We start from the raw sequence: 13,132 nt of genomic DNA on the forward strand, positions 1-13,132 counted from the left end.
GTTCACACTATTCACTCTATTCACTCTGTTCACACTATTCACTCTGTTCACTCTGTTCACACTATTCACTCTGTTCACTCTGTTCACACTATTCACTCTATTCACACTATTCACTCTATTCACTCTATTCACTCTGTTCACACTATTCACTCTATTCACTCTGTTCACACTATTCACTCTATTCACTCTGTTCACTCTGTTCACACTTTATGTTTATGTTAATGTGATGTTTAATCTTTTACACTTATATAAGATCAAACACAGCTGTTAAAACTTACTGTCATACGTCAGTGGCTGTCTTCTCTACCTAAACGGGGCAGTTTAGTCTACAGTTACAGTTTCTGTGGCTTTTATTTTGAAATGCCGTCGCGGCTCCGCGGCTCCCAAACACAGCAGACTGTCGAGCGTTAAGGTGGATCAGGGCTGGTTACTGTATCTGCTCAGATCCAGAGACGAAGCCATTGAGATCTATTGATCCACATCTTCTAATAGTTTCATCCAGCGGACTCTGGACATCTGCTGGCCGCTCTTTTACCATGAAGAGCTTCTCTGTAGGAGAATATGGAAGGTGGGGCTAACTGTAGCCCGGTCTCCAGTAAAGTGGAGAAGCAGCAGATCCAGCTGTGATCAGCACCTCCACACCTCTGTGCTCAGACTGCTCTGCTGGAGAAACACCATCAGCTCTACTGTTGAAGGTATGGAGGTGCTCCACTCTTCATCACACTGTTCTACATTTACTCTTAGACACATAGAAACCCTTTCAGAAGGAGCAACATTGAAGAGAACACAGAAGCAGCTTCGTCCAGGAGCTGCTTGATGATCTTCTCCTAGTTAGCTTTGATGAACAGTTGGTTTCTGCTGGGTTTCAGATCTACAGGAGCTTTCAGCTACTTAGAAACCCTGACAGTTGGTTTATTGGGGTAATAGTTCTCTGGTCTGGGGGGTTAAAGTGAGATTGTGCTTCATGCTGACTGTAGAGATCTCTCCTTTATGCTCATGTGTTTCTCCACGCCAGAGTCTGTCTGTGTACAGAAAGTACATCTTTATCAGGCTTTATTAAACTGTATCAAACACATGCAGATGATCCACAGTGTGGGAATTAAAGTGCAGTTATTGGAGGATCATAGCAGTTCATTTTAGAGCAGAATGAAGTTCTTCCTGATGGATGTGTAGATTGGGTGGGGGTTGCTGGGGGTCAATGGCTGGTAGATTGAGAGATGGTGGGGGGTTGAGGGCTGTTTAGAGGGGGGTGTAAAGTGTGAGAACCATCCAGGAGTTTGATGGTTAACAGTCCTGGAGAACCCGTACTCTGCATAGTGTTTCTTCTACCCAGAACATTAGGAACCAGTGTTGTACGAGTAAAATGCTCAACATACGTACAGAAAAGAATGAGACTATGTATATTGCTAAATTTCCATCGGGATCAATAAAGAATCTGTCTGTTTACATTAGTTTAGAGATGGACCACATATCATTTTACATTTACATTTATGGCATTTATCAGTGGATCCTGAGTGAGAACATCTGTGTTTTATTAAGTGGACGCACACACACACACACACTCTCTCTCTCTCTCTTTAGGAAACCAGGGCTGTGTTTCCCAAAAGCAAAGTTGCTTCCTACATTAGCAGCTTACAACCAATGACTGTAGAAACATGGACAATGTGGTTCCATTTCTATCCGTTTTATAAAATGAATTGAAAATCTTCTGTCAAAATATGCAACCAGTCTGTGTAGCAAAACAATTGCTTCTGTCTAGATCCATGCTTCAGTTTAACTGAATGAACATCAGCACATCTGGACTAGTAGTTGAGATTCAACAGAAATGTAACACAGATCTGTTCACAGAGTTAAAACGCACAGAACTTGCAGGCTCTAACAACGAGATGAACACAGCGTTAAACTGTTAAATGGTGAGATTAGAGGGGCTTTCTCATCATTAGTTCACAAACTTTTTTTAGCAACTGATTTAAAATCCTTCAGATTTCAGCTCCAGAGCTCAGCACTGTTTTCTCTGTTCTCTGCTAAGAGGAACTGAAGCTCCAGTTTAACTCTTGAGCTGCTGTGAGTCCAGCATGTCTAACTAGGCTAACAACTAATTAGATCATACTGGCCATTTTACGCACAACTAATGACATCTGACATGCTGAAAAAAAGAACTTTGTACAAAGTGTCTGTAAATACAACCAACAGCACAACCCCACACCCATCGTCCAAACATTTAGTTATACAGTAATGAGTAATGATAAATTAAATAGCACTATTCACTGCCTAACTGCCTGATCGCTGGACTGCAGCTCAGGTCTCTTCCAGCCAAGGCTGTCAATCACTTAAAAGTGTAGTGCCTTCCTACAATAGAGCAGAGTAATGGTTTTCTAGGGAAAATAAAAAATGAAAAGGGGCTCTTTTGTCATTGAATAATAGGGGGATGGGCGGATCTACACATCATACTGCAACCAGCATGTAGTGGCACTAGACCTGTCCATGTTTTTTGTTTCTTTGTTTGTTTTTGTTTTTAACAGTCATAGGTTGGAAAAATGCAGTTGTGATGAAAGTGATTCCCAAAATCATTGTACAACTATGGAGGTAACCACCTCGGTAACGGGCGTACTACAAACCATCGTCATGTAACACAGGCATTTCCTAAACAACTTTTTTTTATGTTGTTTAGTTTGAACTACAGCTGAAGGCTTGTGGTTTGAAGCTTAGTTCCTTGTGACTATGTCATCGACGGCGCAGTTGGAAGAGGGTAATTATAATTAAATGGAAGCTGAATATATCAGTCTTGATGCACGAAACATACGTACAGTGCTTTGAACATGTTCTGCTCACATGTACATCTTCATCTCTGTGTTTGAGTATGGTTGCATTTATCGAAAAATATACTTACATTTTTATTAGTTTTCATGAAATGTATTTTTGCTATGTATTCAAAAACTGTCAAAAATATATGTTGAGTATATTTTAAAAGTACATTTAAAACAGGCATATGTTAGGTGTTTAATGTAATATTATTATTATTATTATTAATATTATATTTATGGTCAGTTATGGTCAGTGCTACCAAACAAAATATATAAACTAGTTATATCAATTTTGTTGATTTTAGATGTTTTCTTTTTCCTTTTCCAGAAATGTATGACGTCCTGTTGCAAGTCTTCAGCGTCTTTTAGTGTGTTGGGCTTAAATTTACTTACACCATCAGAAAATTCCACAACAAGGATTTTTAAAGTGCAGTAAGAAATTAAATATGAGACTATGGCATCCAGTACTCAGCAAACATCCTCTGGGCTTCTGCACATGATAGCATCTTGCAGACAAAATACAGGCAAGGACAACACTCATCACTGTTTAGAGTGTGGGAAGAGTTTTACCAAAGTAAGTAATTTTAAAGCACACCAGCGCATTCACACAGGAGAGAAACCATATTACTGCTCAGACTGTGGGAAGAGTTTTAATCATCACCGCTCCCTTCAGCTACACCAGCGCATTCACACAGGAGAGAAGCCATATCGCTGCTCAGACTGTGGCAAGACTTTTAATCAACAGAGTAACCTCCAAAAACACCAACGCATTCACACAGGAGAGAAGCATTATCACTGTTCAGACTGTGGGAAGAGTTTTAATCAACAGAGTAATCTCCAAAAACACCAACGCATTCACACAGGAGAGAAGCCATATCACTGCTCAGACTGTGGAAAGAGTTTTAATCAACAGAGTCATCTCAACACACACCAGCGCATTCACACAGGAGAAAAACCATATTACTGCTCAGACTGTGGGAAAAGTTTTACCCATCATCGCTCTTACCAGCTACACCAGCGTGTTCACACAGGAGAGAAGCCGTATCACTGCTCAGACTGTGGGAAGAGTTTTAGTCAACAGAGTAATCTCCATAAACACCAGCGGATTCACACAGGAGAAAAGCCTTATCATTGCTCAGACTGTGAGAAGAGTTTTAGTCAGCAGAGTAATCTCCAAAAACACCAGAACATTCACACAGGAGAGAAACCATATCACTGCTCAGACTGTGGAAAGAGTTTTAATCGTCTGAGTAATCTCCAACAACACCAGCGCATTCACACAGGAGAGAAACCATTTTACTGCTCAAACTGTGGGAAGAGTTTTACCCATCACCGCTCTTTCCAGCTACACCAGCGTGTTCACACAGGAGAGAAGCCGTATCACTGCTCAGACTGTGGGAAGAGTTTTAGTCAACAGAGTAATCTCCATAAACACCAGCGGATTCACACAGAATAGAAGCCATATCTCTGCTCGGAATGTGAGAGAAACTTCAGGCATTTACATAATTGAAGATACCCAAGTGCACTAAGTGCAGTGATTGGACTTGGCTATAAAACACCACAACAGCTTTCCATGAGTAAAAAAAAAGGTTTCGACTTTGGTAATTGGAATTGGAAATTGGTTTTGGAGTAGAAAACCCAGTTGTGGTTTAATGGTACGTGCACACAATTGTATGCAGACACATACATTACACACTATCAGGACAAATTTCACAAACTCATGTGCCACTCAGAAAGCCTGAGATGTAAGCCATTGGATTCGCAAGGTATTGTTGGAAATGTTGTCTTGTTAAAGTGAAAATATTTATTTTTAAATAAAAGAACAATTGTGTACTCTTTCAATTCTGATAATTGAGGCATATCTCAACCAACATATGGTATACCTCAACAGAAATTACATTAAGTCAGTATTTAATAAATTGTTTTAGATCAGTATGAAATATGTCAGGATATAAGTAACTGCCATGTTAGGAGTCATTTCACTCATATTTCATTTTCACTACTATTCTATACTTTTTTAGCTAAAATAGTGTTTTCTTTCCTAAATATTGCTTAAATGTTTAAATAAAAGGTAACACTAGATCTAAGGGGCAGGCCAGTCATAGCAGACCAAGTCTAGAGAGAGTCTCCTGGCCATGAGGTTCAGCCAAAGTTGAATGTTTTACTGTGGTCCTTTTAGCTGTGATTCCAACAGCAAACAGTAAGGTTGTGAAACCCATTCAAGGTGATTCCATTTTAGTCTGTCATGCTGATACCTAGTTTCCTTATAGTAAAGCAATTTAAGTTAAAATAAATAAATAAACCATGGTGTTATGCGTTTAGCTGATCGTTCAGGTTTTGCTTGATTAGCATACTGTCCTGTAGGTCCTGCAGCTTTTAGGTGAAGAATGAGACATATTAATCTTGTTTATGCTTATGTGCTTCATATAAAGCCACTATTACTGACCTTGTTTATTATGTGTGAAACATTCAGACTAATAAACTGTTCTATATTGTACACTAAAAGTGTTGGTTGTTTTCCTGCCAAATAAATTGCACACTCACTCATGCTCTCCCTCTCTGTCACTACAAATATTTGATGATTTTTGTATCTATTGTTGGAAAATTTCATTGTGAGCTGGCTTTAAATCTCAAGACATTAAAATTGAAAGTGAATAAATAAGGAAAAGGTGACCTTCTAGCCTGCGGTTAAGTAGTAGTATTATACAGATTATTAGCATTTACTGTTCATCCTTAAATCAGTTGTACACCACACAGTACTGTTCATCTGTTCATCAGTACTGTGAATGCGTTTCCATGGTGCGTAAAATACTGTATAATGCATATTGCTAACGATGTTAACCTGTGACATAAGAAGAGGGATATATTTTGTATAGGTTAGTCATTAAACAGTAAACGATTGTCAAACCAGTTGTGGTAAACTCTGGACTCTTTAGCGAACTGTTATTTGAAAATGTTCTGAAATGGTGTACCTGAATGTTTAACTGAAGCACTATCAACTTGTGTGTGGTGATGTTCACAGCTCAGACATCTGAGGTAAATGGAACACAGCATTAGTCTTTAAATAATTGTACGATCACGGCAGAAGAAACATTTGTTATTGTGCAGCATCAAGGATACATTATGCAGATGGATATACCTGTGATCTTCAAAACCTTTCGCCATTTTGATGCTACTGAGTGCCTGCACTGCCCCTGCAGTTTTTGTGCACTGCTTGTTGCATATGCATGGTTTTCATTTCTGAAGACGTGCACAAGCAACGCACCAAACAGATGCAGGATATGCAAGGCAGCCATCATTTGTACTTGTAGTTAACAGCAAGTGTATCTGTGATCTTGGGCTGAAAGGCCATTCATTTGAAAGCCTTGGTGATTGGGGTGAGGTTAGCAAAGAGGCTTTAACAGAAAGATTTTTTTAAAGTACAGGCATCTGCTGATTCGCATTGTATATTATCCATGGTTTGCATTAATGCTATCCCAACTTTAGCATAGCGCTCAGTTTCACTTCAGGTCAGTAAATATTTTTACTGATATACATTATACAATATACATTATACAATATACATTACACACACAAACATAACAATCTCTAATTGGCCTATCCAGCTGGTTGAGCTCCTTGTAGAGCATCTGGAGAGCACATTTCTTACGTTCCTCATTCCTCATTGAAAAAGAAAAGCAAAAAGCAGTTAGTGAACACCAAGAAAATGTACAACCAGCCCTGAGTGATGTTTTTTATGTTTATAATCATCACACAGAAGCTTTACATTAACACAAGCAAACATGGTCAGGGTGGGATATACCAAAGTAACACCAGCTAGGTAGAGGGGAAAAGGAACTAACATAGATAAAAATAAAAAAGTAAACACAACCAGTTCTTTCCCAACTCTAACCATAAATAAACCAAAGAAAACCAATGAAAAAAAATCTTACTCACCTCTACACCCTGACTGCTCACTGATCCCAAGGTCCAGTTAGAAAGTTGGACATGGTCTGGACATCTCACCGTTTAGGTGATTAGAAATGTGTACATGGATCTGTTGGGCATTATTCATGAAACGCAAGCAGAATGAATGTGGCTGTAAAATGTTTAAAAACACTATTCTTAAATACCTGAATTCAACAAATTAAATTAAATCAAATGAGATTTATTTGTATAGCTTTTTACAAGTGGTGTTGTCACAAAGCAGCTTTACACAATCAGAAATTAGTAAAAAGACAAGAAATCAACAACATAAAAAAAGCATGTTTAAATAATAGGTACAAAAAATTAACGCCATGTCTGCTTATAACTGAGCCCAGTGCTAACATGTATAATGTAAATAATAGCGGTCCTAGAATAGAGCCTTGAGGAACTCCATATCTTCCTTCTGTGTAATTTGAAGATAAATCTTTTTGAACTGACAGTGTTCAGTTAGATATGATCTGAACCATGATAGAACTGTTCCTGTGATTCCAACCATGTTCTCTAATCTTTCTAGTAGAATAGTGTGATCTACTGTATCAGAGGCTGCACTGAGGTCTAGTAGAGCTAATAAAGATACATAGCCTTGATCAGAGGCAGGAAGGAGATGGTGTGTCATCTTCACTAGGACTGTCTCTGGGCTGTGATTGGGTCTGAAGGGCTGTCTCTGTGCTGTGATTGGGTCTGAAGGGCTGTCTCTGTGCTGTGATTGGGTCTGAAGGGCTGTCTCTGTGCTGTGATTGGGTCTGAAGGACTGTCTCTGTGCTGTGATTGGGTCTGAAGGGCTGTCTCTGTGCTGTGATTGGGTCTGAAGGGCTGTCTCTGTGCTGTGATTGGGTCTGAAGGGCTGTCTCTGTGCTGTGATTGGGTCTGAAGGACTGTCTCTGTGCTGTGGTTGGGTCTGAAGGGCTGTCTCTGTGCTGTGATTGGGTCTGAAGGACTGTCTCTGTGCTGTGGTTGGGTCTGAAGGGCTGTCTCTGTGCTGTGGTTGGGTCTGAATCCAGATTGAATTTCTCATACATGTCATTTTTACTCAGGTATAAGCAGAGTTGTTGGGCCACAGCTTTTTCTAATATCTTGGATATAAATGTGAGGTTGGATATGGGTCTGTAATTAGACGATACACTAGGATCAAGATCTGGTTTCTTGATTAAAGGTTTTATAACTGCTAATTTAAGGGTTTGGGGAACATGCTCTAAGCTAAGGGATGAGTTTACTATTGTTAAAAGAGGTTGGATTATAACTGGGAGAATTTCTTTTAGTGTTTTAGAGGGAATTGGGTCGAGTGGACAGGTTGTAGAATTATCTGAGGAAATCATTAATTCTAGTTCAGGCTGTGGAAGTGGGCAGAAGGCTTCCAGCCTTTGTTCTACAACTAAGTTCTGTTCTAAAGCAGCTCCACCAGGTGACGGCCATGTTTGATCTAATAAGCAGGGTTGGATTTGTTGTCTAATATTTTCTCTTTTATTATTAAAATAGTTCATAAACACATGACTGGTTAAAGAAGCTGGAATCTGGGGTTGAGAATCTGCCTGGCTTTTAGTAAGTTTAGAGATCTCAGTAAAAAAAAAACTTATTATTTTAGTTTTTCTGGATCAGTGAGGTCAAATCCGCTGAGCGAGCTTTAATAAGAGCCTTTCCATTATCACTAAGCTGTCCTTCCAGGCAGAGTGTTCATAGTCATAGAAAATGTTCATAAGTATGAAGAGAATGTAAACCGGCTCCTGACCAAGTGTAAAGTGTGTGTAACATCCAGAAGATGCAAAGTGTCAAGCATCTAGACTTTCCTCTGCTCTGAAGAACAGATTGAATTTACCATAACAGTCTGAACAGACTCTCTCACTGTCTCAGTCTCTTATTGACCACTTAATTGAGCAGCAGTCTTGCACTTGATTGTAAAAATGTTTTTACATTTTTCTGTCCTACAGAGGCTCAGAGAGAAGCAGAACGTAAGGAGCTCAAAAAGATCAACAGAGGTTGATATGCAAGGTTATATGAGGGGGCAGCAGCACAGGGGAAACACGTTCTCCTCAATGAGGTTTACTCAGAGCTCCATGTAGTGGAGGACTGGAGAGGAGGAGTCAATACAGATCATGAAGTGATTTAGATGGATGCCAGATCCACAAGACATGATTTGACAGACAGTAGAATAAATATCAATGAAATTTTCCATGGAAAAAGTGTTAAAAAGTGCTCACAATAGCAATAGCTGGGATTGGAAAAACCGTCTCTGTTCAGAAGTTTGGCCCTGGATTGGGCTGAAGGAAAATCCAACACAGACGTAGATTTTGTTTTAGCCATTGCTTTCCGAGAGCTGAATCTGGAAGTACCCAGAAGTACGGGGATTCATCACGGACCAGCAAAAGGAGGAGTACTTCAGGAAGAGAATACATGATGAAGAACAGGCTAACAGAATCATCTCCCACATTAAACACAGACCCTCTACCTCATGTGCGACATACCAGTCTTCTGTTGGATCACATGCATTGTTTTTCAGGAAGTCATGAAACGCAACATGGAGGAAATCCCTAGAACTTTAACCCAGATGTACGTTCACTTTCTGACCATCCAGATGAACATGAAGAGCAAAAAATACAGCCAGGCTTGTCAAAAAAGATACAATGAAACTGGTGGGATCCAACAGAACCATGCTTCTGCAACTGGCAGAACTGTCTTTCAAGCAGCTGATGAAGGGCAATGTGATGTTCTATGAAGAGGACCTGAGAGAGAGCGGCACTGATGTCTCTTACTCCGAGTATTCTGGGGTTTTCACTGAGATCTTTAGGGAGGAATGTGTGCTTTACCAGAGGAAGGTCTACTGCTTTGTTCACCTTAGCTTTCAGGAGTTCCTGGCTGCTGTTTATGTGTTTCACTGCTACGAGAAAAAGAACATGACGGAACTGCAGTGTTTTAAACCATGATACAAAGAGAGCCTTACCGATTTTTATAGACCATGATACACCTAGACACAGACACCTAGACCTGTTCCTCCGTTCCCTGCTGGGCATCTCAGTAGAGTCCAATCAGGGACTCTTACAGGGTCTACTGACGCTCACAAGCAGCATCTCAGAGAAAACCACAGAGTACATCAAGAGCCTAATCAAACAAGATGATCAAAAAAATACAACACATCAGAGCAGGGTTACAGGAGACTGGTCCCAGCTGTGAGCAGCTGCAGAAAGGCATTGTGTCTCAAAATTAAACGTCCACATATTAGGATACATTAATCAGTAATTCAAAGTCTTGTTATATGAATTATATAAGCAATAAAGAGTGGATTTAATCATTATAATACACAACTCTTTGCTAGTGATAAACCGCCACTGTTGGGCTTTTAACCCTCTTCTCAAGGGGGCGCTGTTGAGATCAATATGACCATCACTGAAGAAGTGTTAGAGAGCTGGGATTACACCGCAGGTCTGTGAATACTTAACTGTGTCGTAGAGCTGTGTTTATCTTGGCATACTAGTCCAACTCAAAAAAAATATATTTATGGTCATTTTTGTTCATAACTGAATGAAACGTTTATTGAAATAATTGAATTTAAAAAGGTAAACCATCATATTTCATATTCATTACAGGTGAAGTGTAAGTCTTACCTGGGCTAAAGAGAAGAGCTGGACTGTTGCTCAGTGCTCCAAACTTTTTTTCAGGATTCTATATTTCATTTGGATATCAAGCTCTGGAGGAAGAGTGGCGAGGCACAGAATTCAAGCTGTCTGAGATCCAGTGTAAGGTTTCTGCAGCCTGTGATGGGTTGGGGGGCCAGATCAATACACTGTATTTTATTAAGCTCAAACTTACAGCCTAAACTACTACTAAATGATTTTCTGACCATGATATCACTGATATCACTCTGCTTGATGGCCTGCCAACTCTTCAGACCTGAACCCCATAAAGCGTTTATAGGGTATTGTCTATGAGGTACTGTCGATAAAGCTGAGAAACACCGGCCCAGCAATACAGACGAGCTGAAGGCCATTATTAAAGCAACCTGAGTCTCAGTAACATCTCAGCAGTGCTACGAACATCTTGGCTCCATGTCACACCGCACTGATGCTTATTCATGGTAAAGGAGCCCCGACCAAGTACTGAGTTTATAGATGAACTTACTGATCAGAAGGTGGACATTTCAGTACTGCATATACGTTTCTGTTTGACTTATTAAATATTCCTAGAATTGTAGATACTGGGTTTCTGATTTTCATGATCTATAAGCTCATTACATTACAGTCTAGAATAAAGACTACCTTCTTGTTTCTACACTCACTGTCTATTCAGCTACAGAACTACACAGTGCTGCTGTGTGACCAGTGGAGCTGGACGATGAGTGCAAGCTGTTCAGTGTAGATCTGCTGCTGCTGATCAATAATGACCATTCCACTAATAACACACACACGCGACAGACCTGCTGCTCTGCATCTACTTTATGGTCTTTAGTGTCTTTAGTACTAAAGTGTTTAGTATACACTTTAGTATTCAGGTGTTTTCAGTTTCCTGCAGAAAGTAAATTTCACTTCTTACTAAACCATGGCAGGAATGACAATAATGCTGAGCGTCTAAATAAACAGTGTCAAGTCAAGTGGGTTTTATTGTCATTTCAGCTACATACAGAGTACACTGTGAAACGAAACAACGTTCCTCCAGGACCATGGAGCAACATAGACAGTGCATACAGAACACAAGTGCAACACAGTACAAGTGCAGACAGACAACACAACACAGTACAGACAGAGGATAATAAATAATTGGGGGTAGTGTGCAAATAATACAGTGTGTAATAAATATTGAGTCCAGTGAGGTAGTAAAGTTATTAGTGCAAAAATGCTTCCCAATTTATATGGAGTAAATGGTGAGAGAGAGAGAGAGAGAGAGAGAGCGTGTGTGAGTGTGTGTGTGTGTTTGTGTATGGAGGAGTCAGTTCAGTCTCTGGAGTTGAGAAGTCTGATGGCTTGGTGGAAGAAGCTGTTGCAGAGTCTGGTCGCGTTGGACCGGATGCTGCGGTACCTTCTTCCTGATGGCAGGAGGGAGAACAGACTGTGTGAAGGGTGGGTGGAGTCATCCACAATGCTGGTTGCTTTGCGGATGCAGCGGGTGGTGTAAATGTCCATGACGGAGGGGAGAGAGACTCCGATGGTCCTCTCAGCTGTCCTCACAATGGGTTGGAGGGTCTTGCGGTCAGAGGCTGTGCAGGTCCCAAACCAGGCAGTGATGCAGCTGCTTAGGATGCTCTCTATGGTCCCTCTATAGAAGAGGGTGAGGATGGGTGGAGGGAGACAGAAACCAAACAAGAACAAAGCTTACCAAATAAATAACACCAGAATCCCATAAACAGGCCAACTCAACAAACCGTGAAACTGACATGAACGCACGCACAAGACCAGACAAGGGACAACTGAAACAAAAGGGTACTTATACAGACACTAACACACACCCTCCAATAAAACAATCTGCTCTGCTCTGAAGTCAGAAAGCTCCCCTCTGAAAGAGCTGGACCTCAGTTACGACCTGCCGGACTCAGCAGTGGCTCTGATCTCCACTGAACTTAAGACCTCGCACTGTGGACTAGAGACACTCCGGTGAGCTTACGGTCAATAAAGACTGTATTATGAGATGGATGAACAGTTTGGCTTATGAATAAACTGGTAGGTTTAGTCATTCTAGTGTTATTAGATATAACCTGGTTTGACTTTATTAGGAGCTCTGAACCGAGATGGTCTTCAGTTAAAGTTTGAAGATAATGATGGTACAGTGATTCTGCGGTACTGATACTGTGGTTTTTCAGCTGGATTTTTGCTTTAAGCGATCAAAGACAAAGCTAGAGTAAAATCGAGGGGCTCATATCTTAATATCGAGGTTAAAATGGAACACAAATGGGAAGTCTTTCATTTTCTAAAAGTCAACATAAAAGTTAAGTGATTTATAAAAATCCTGTTAAAGACTAGGCTGTAGATTGGGTTTATAATCACTCTGTCCAGAACAACACAATGTATTTTCCTGGAGCATAGATCAGTTCAAAATCGTAGCGCTGAAGCTTCATCATTAACCTTTGAATCCGTGGAGACATTTCACTCAGGTTTTTCTTTATGATGGCTATTAATGGCTTGTGGTCTGTTTCTGCCACAAATGTAGGTAAGCCATACACATAGCTATGGAATTTCTCCACGCCATACACTAACCCCAAACATTCCTGTTCGATTTGCACATAGTTCAGATGCTCAGATGAAGTCATTGTACTTGAAGGGAATGCGACTGGCTTACAGCTGTCACCATCAGCTTGGAGAAGGACTGCACCTAATCCGTGTTTCGATGCATCTGTGGATATCTTTGTAGGTTTTGACAGATCGAAGAAAGTCAGTACCGGC

At 40.4% G+C, this 13,132-nt stretch overlaps 1 protein-coding gene across 1 annotated transcript; it reads left to right on the top strand.

Annotated features, from left to right (window-relative positions):
• The first annotated feature begins 406 nt into the window (after nt 1-406).
• LOC140560515 (uncharacterized) lies at nt 407-5,309 on the top strand. The gene is made up of 3 exons (XM_072685021.1): nt 407-695; nt 2,672-2,749; nt 3,133-5,309. The coding sequence occupies exon 3, from the start codon at nt 3,259-3,261 to the stop codon at nt 4,258-4,260; it is 1,002 nt and encodes a 333-aa protein (XP_072541122.1). The 5' UTR covers nt 407-695; nt 2,672-2,749; nt 3,133-3,258; the 3' UTR covers nt 4,261-5,309.
• Nucleotides 5,310-13,132: the final 7,823 nt, after the last annotated feature.

Source organism: Salminus brasiliensis, chromosome 1 (genome assembly GCF_030463535.1).
Source record: "Salminus brasiliensis chromosome 1, fSalBra1.hap2, whole genome shotgun sequence".
Taxonomy (NCBI): Eukaryota; Metazoa; Chordata; class Actinopteri; order Characiformes; family Bryconidae; genus Salminus; species Salminus brasiliensis.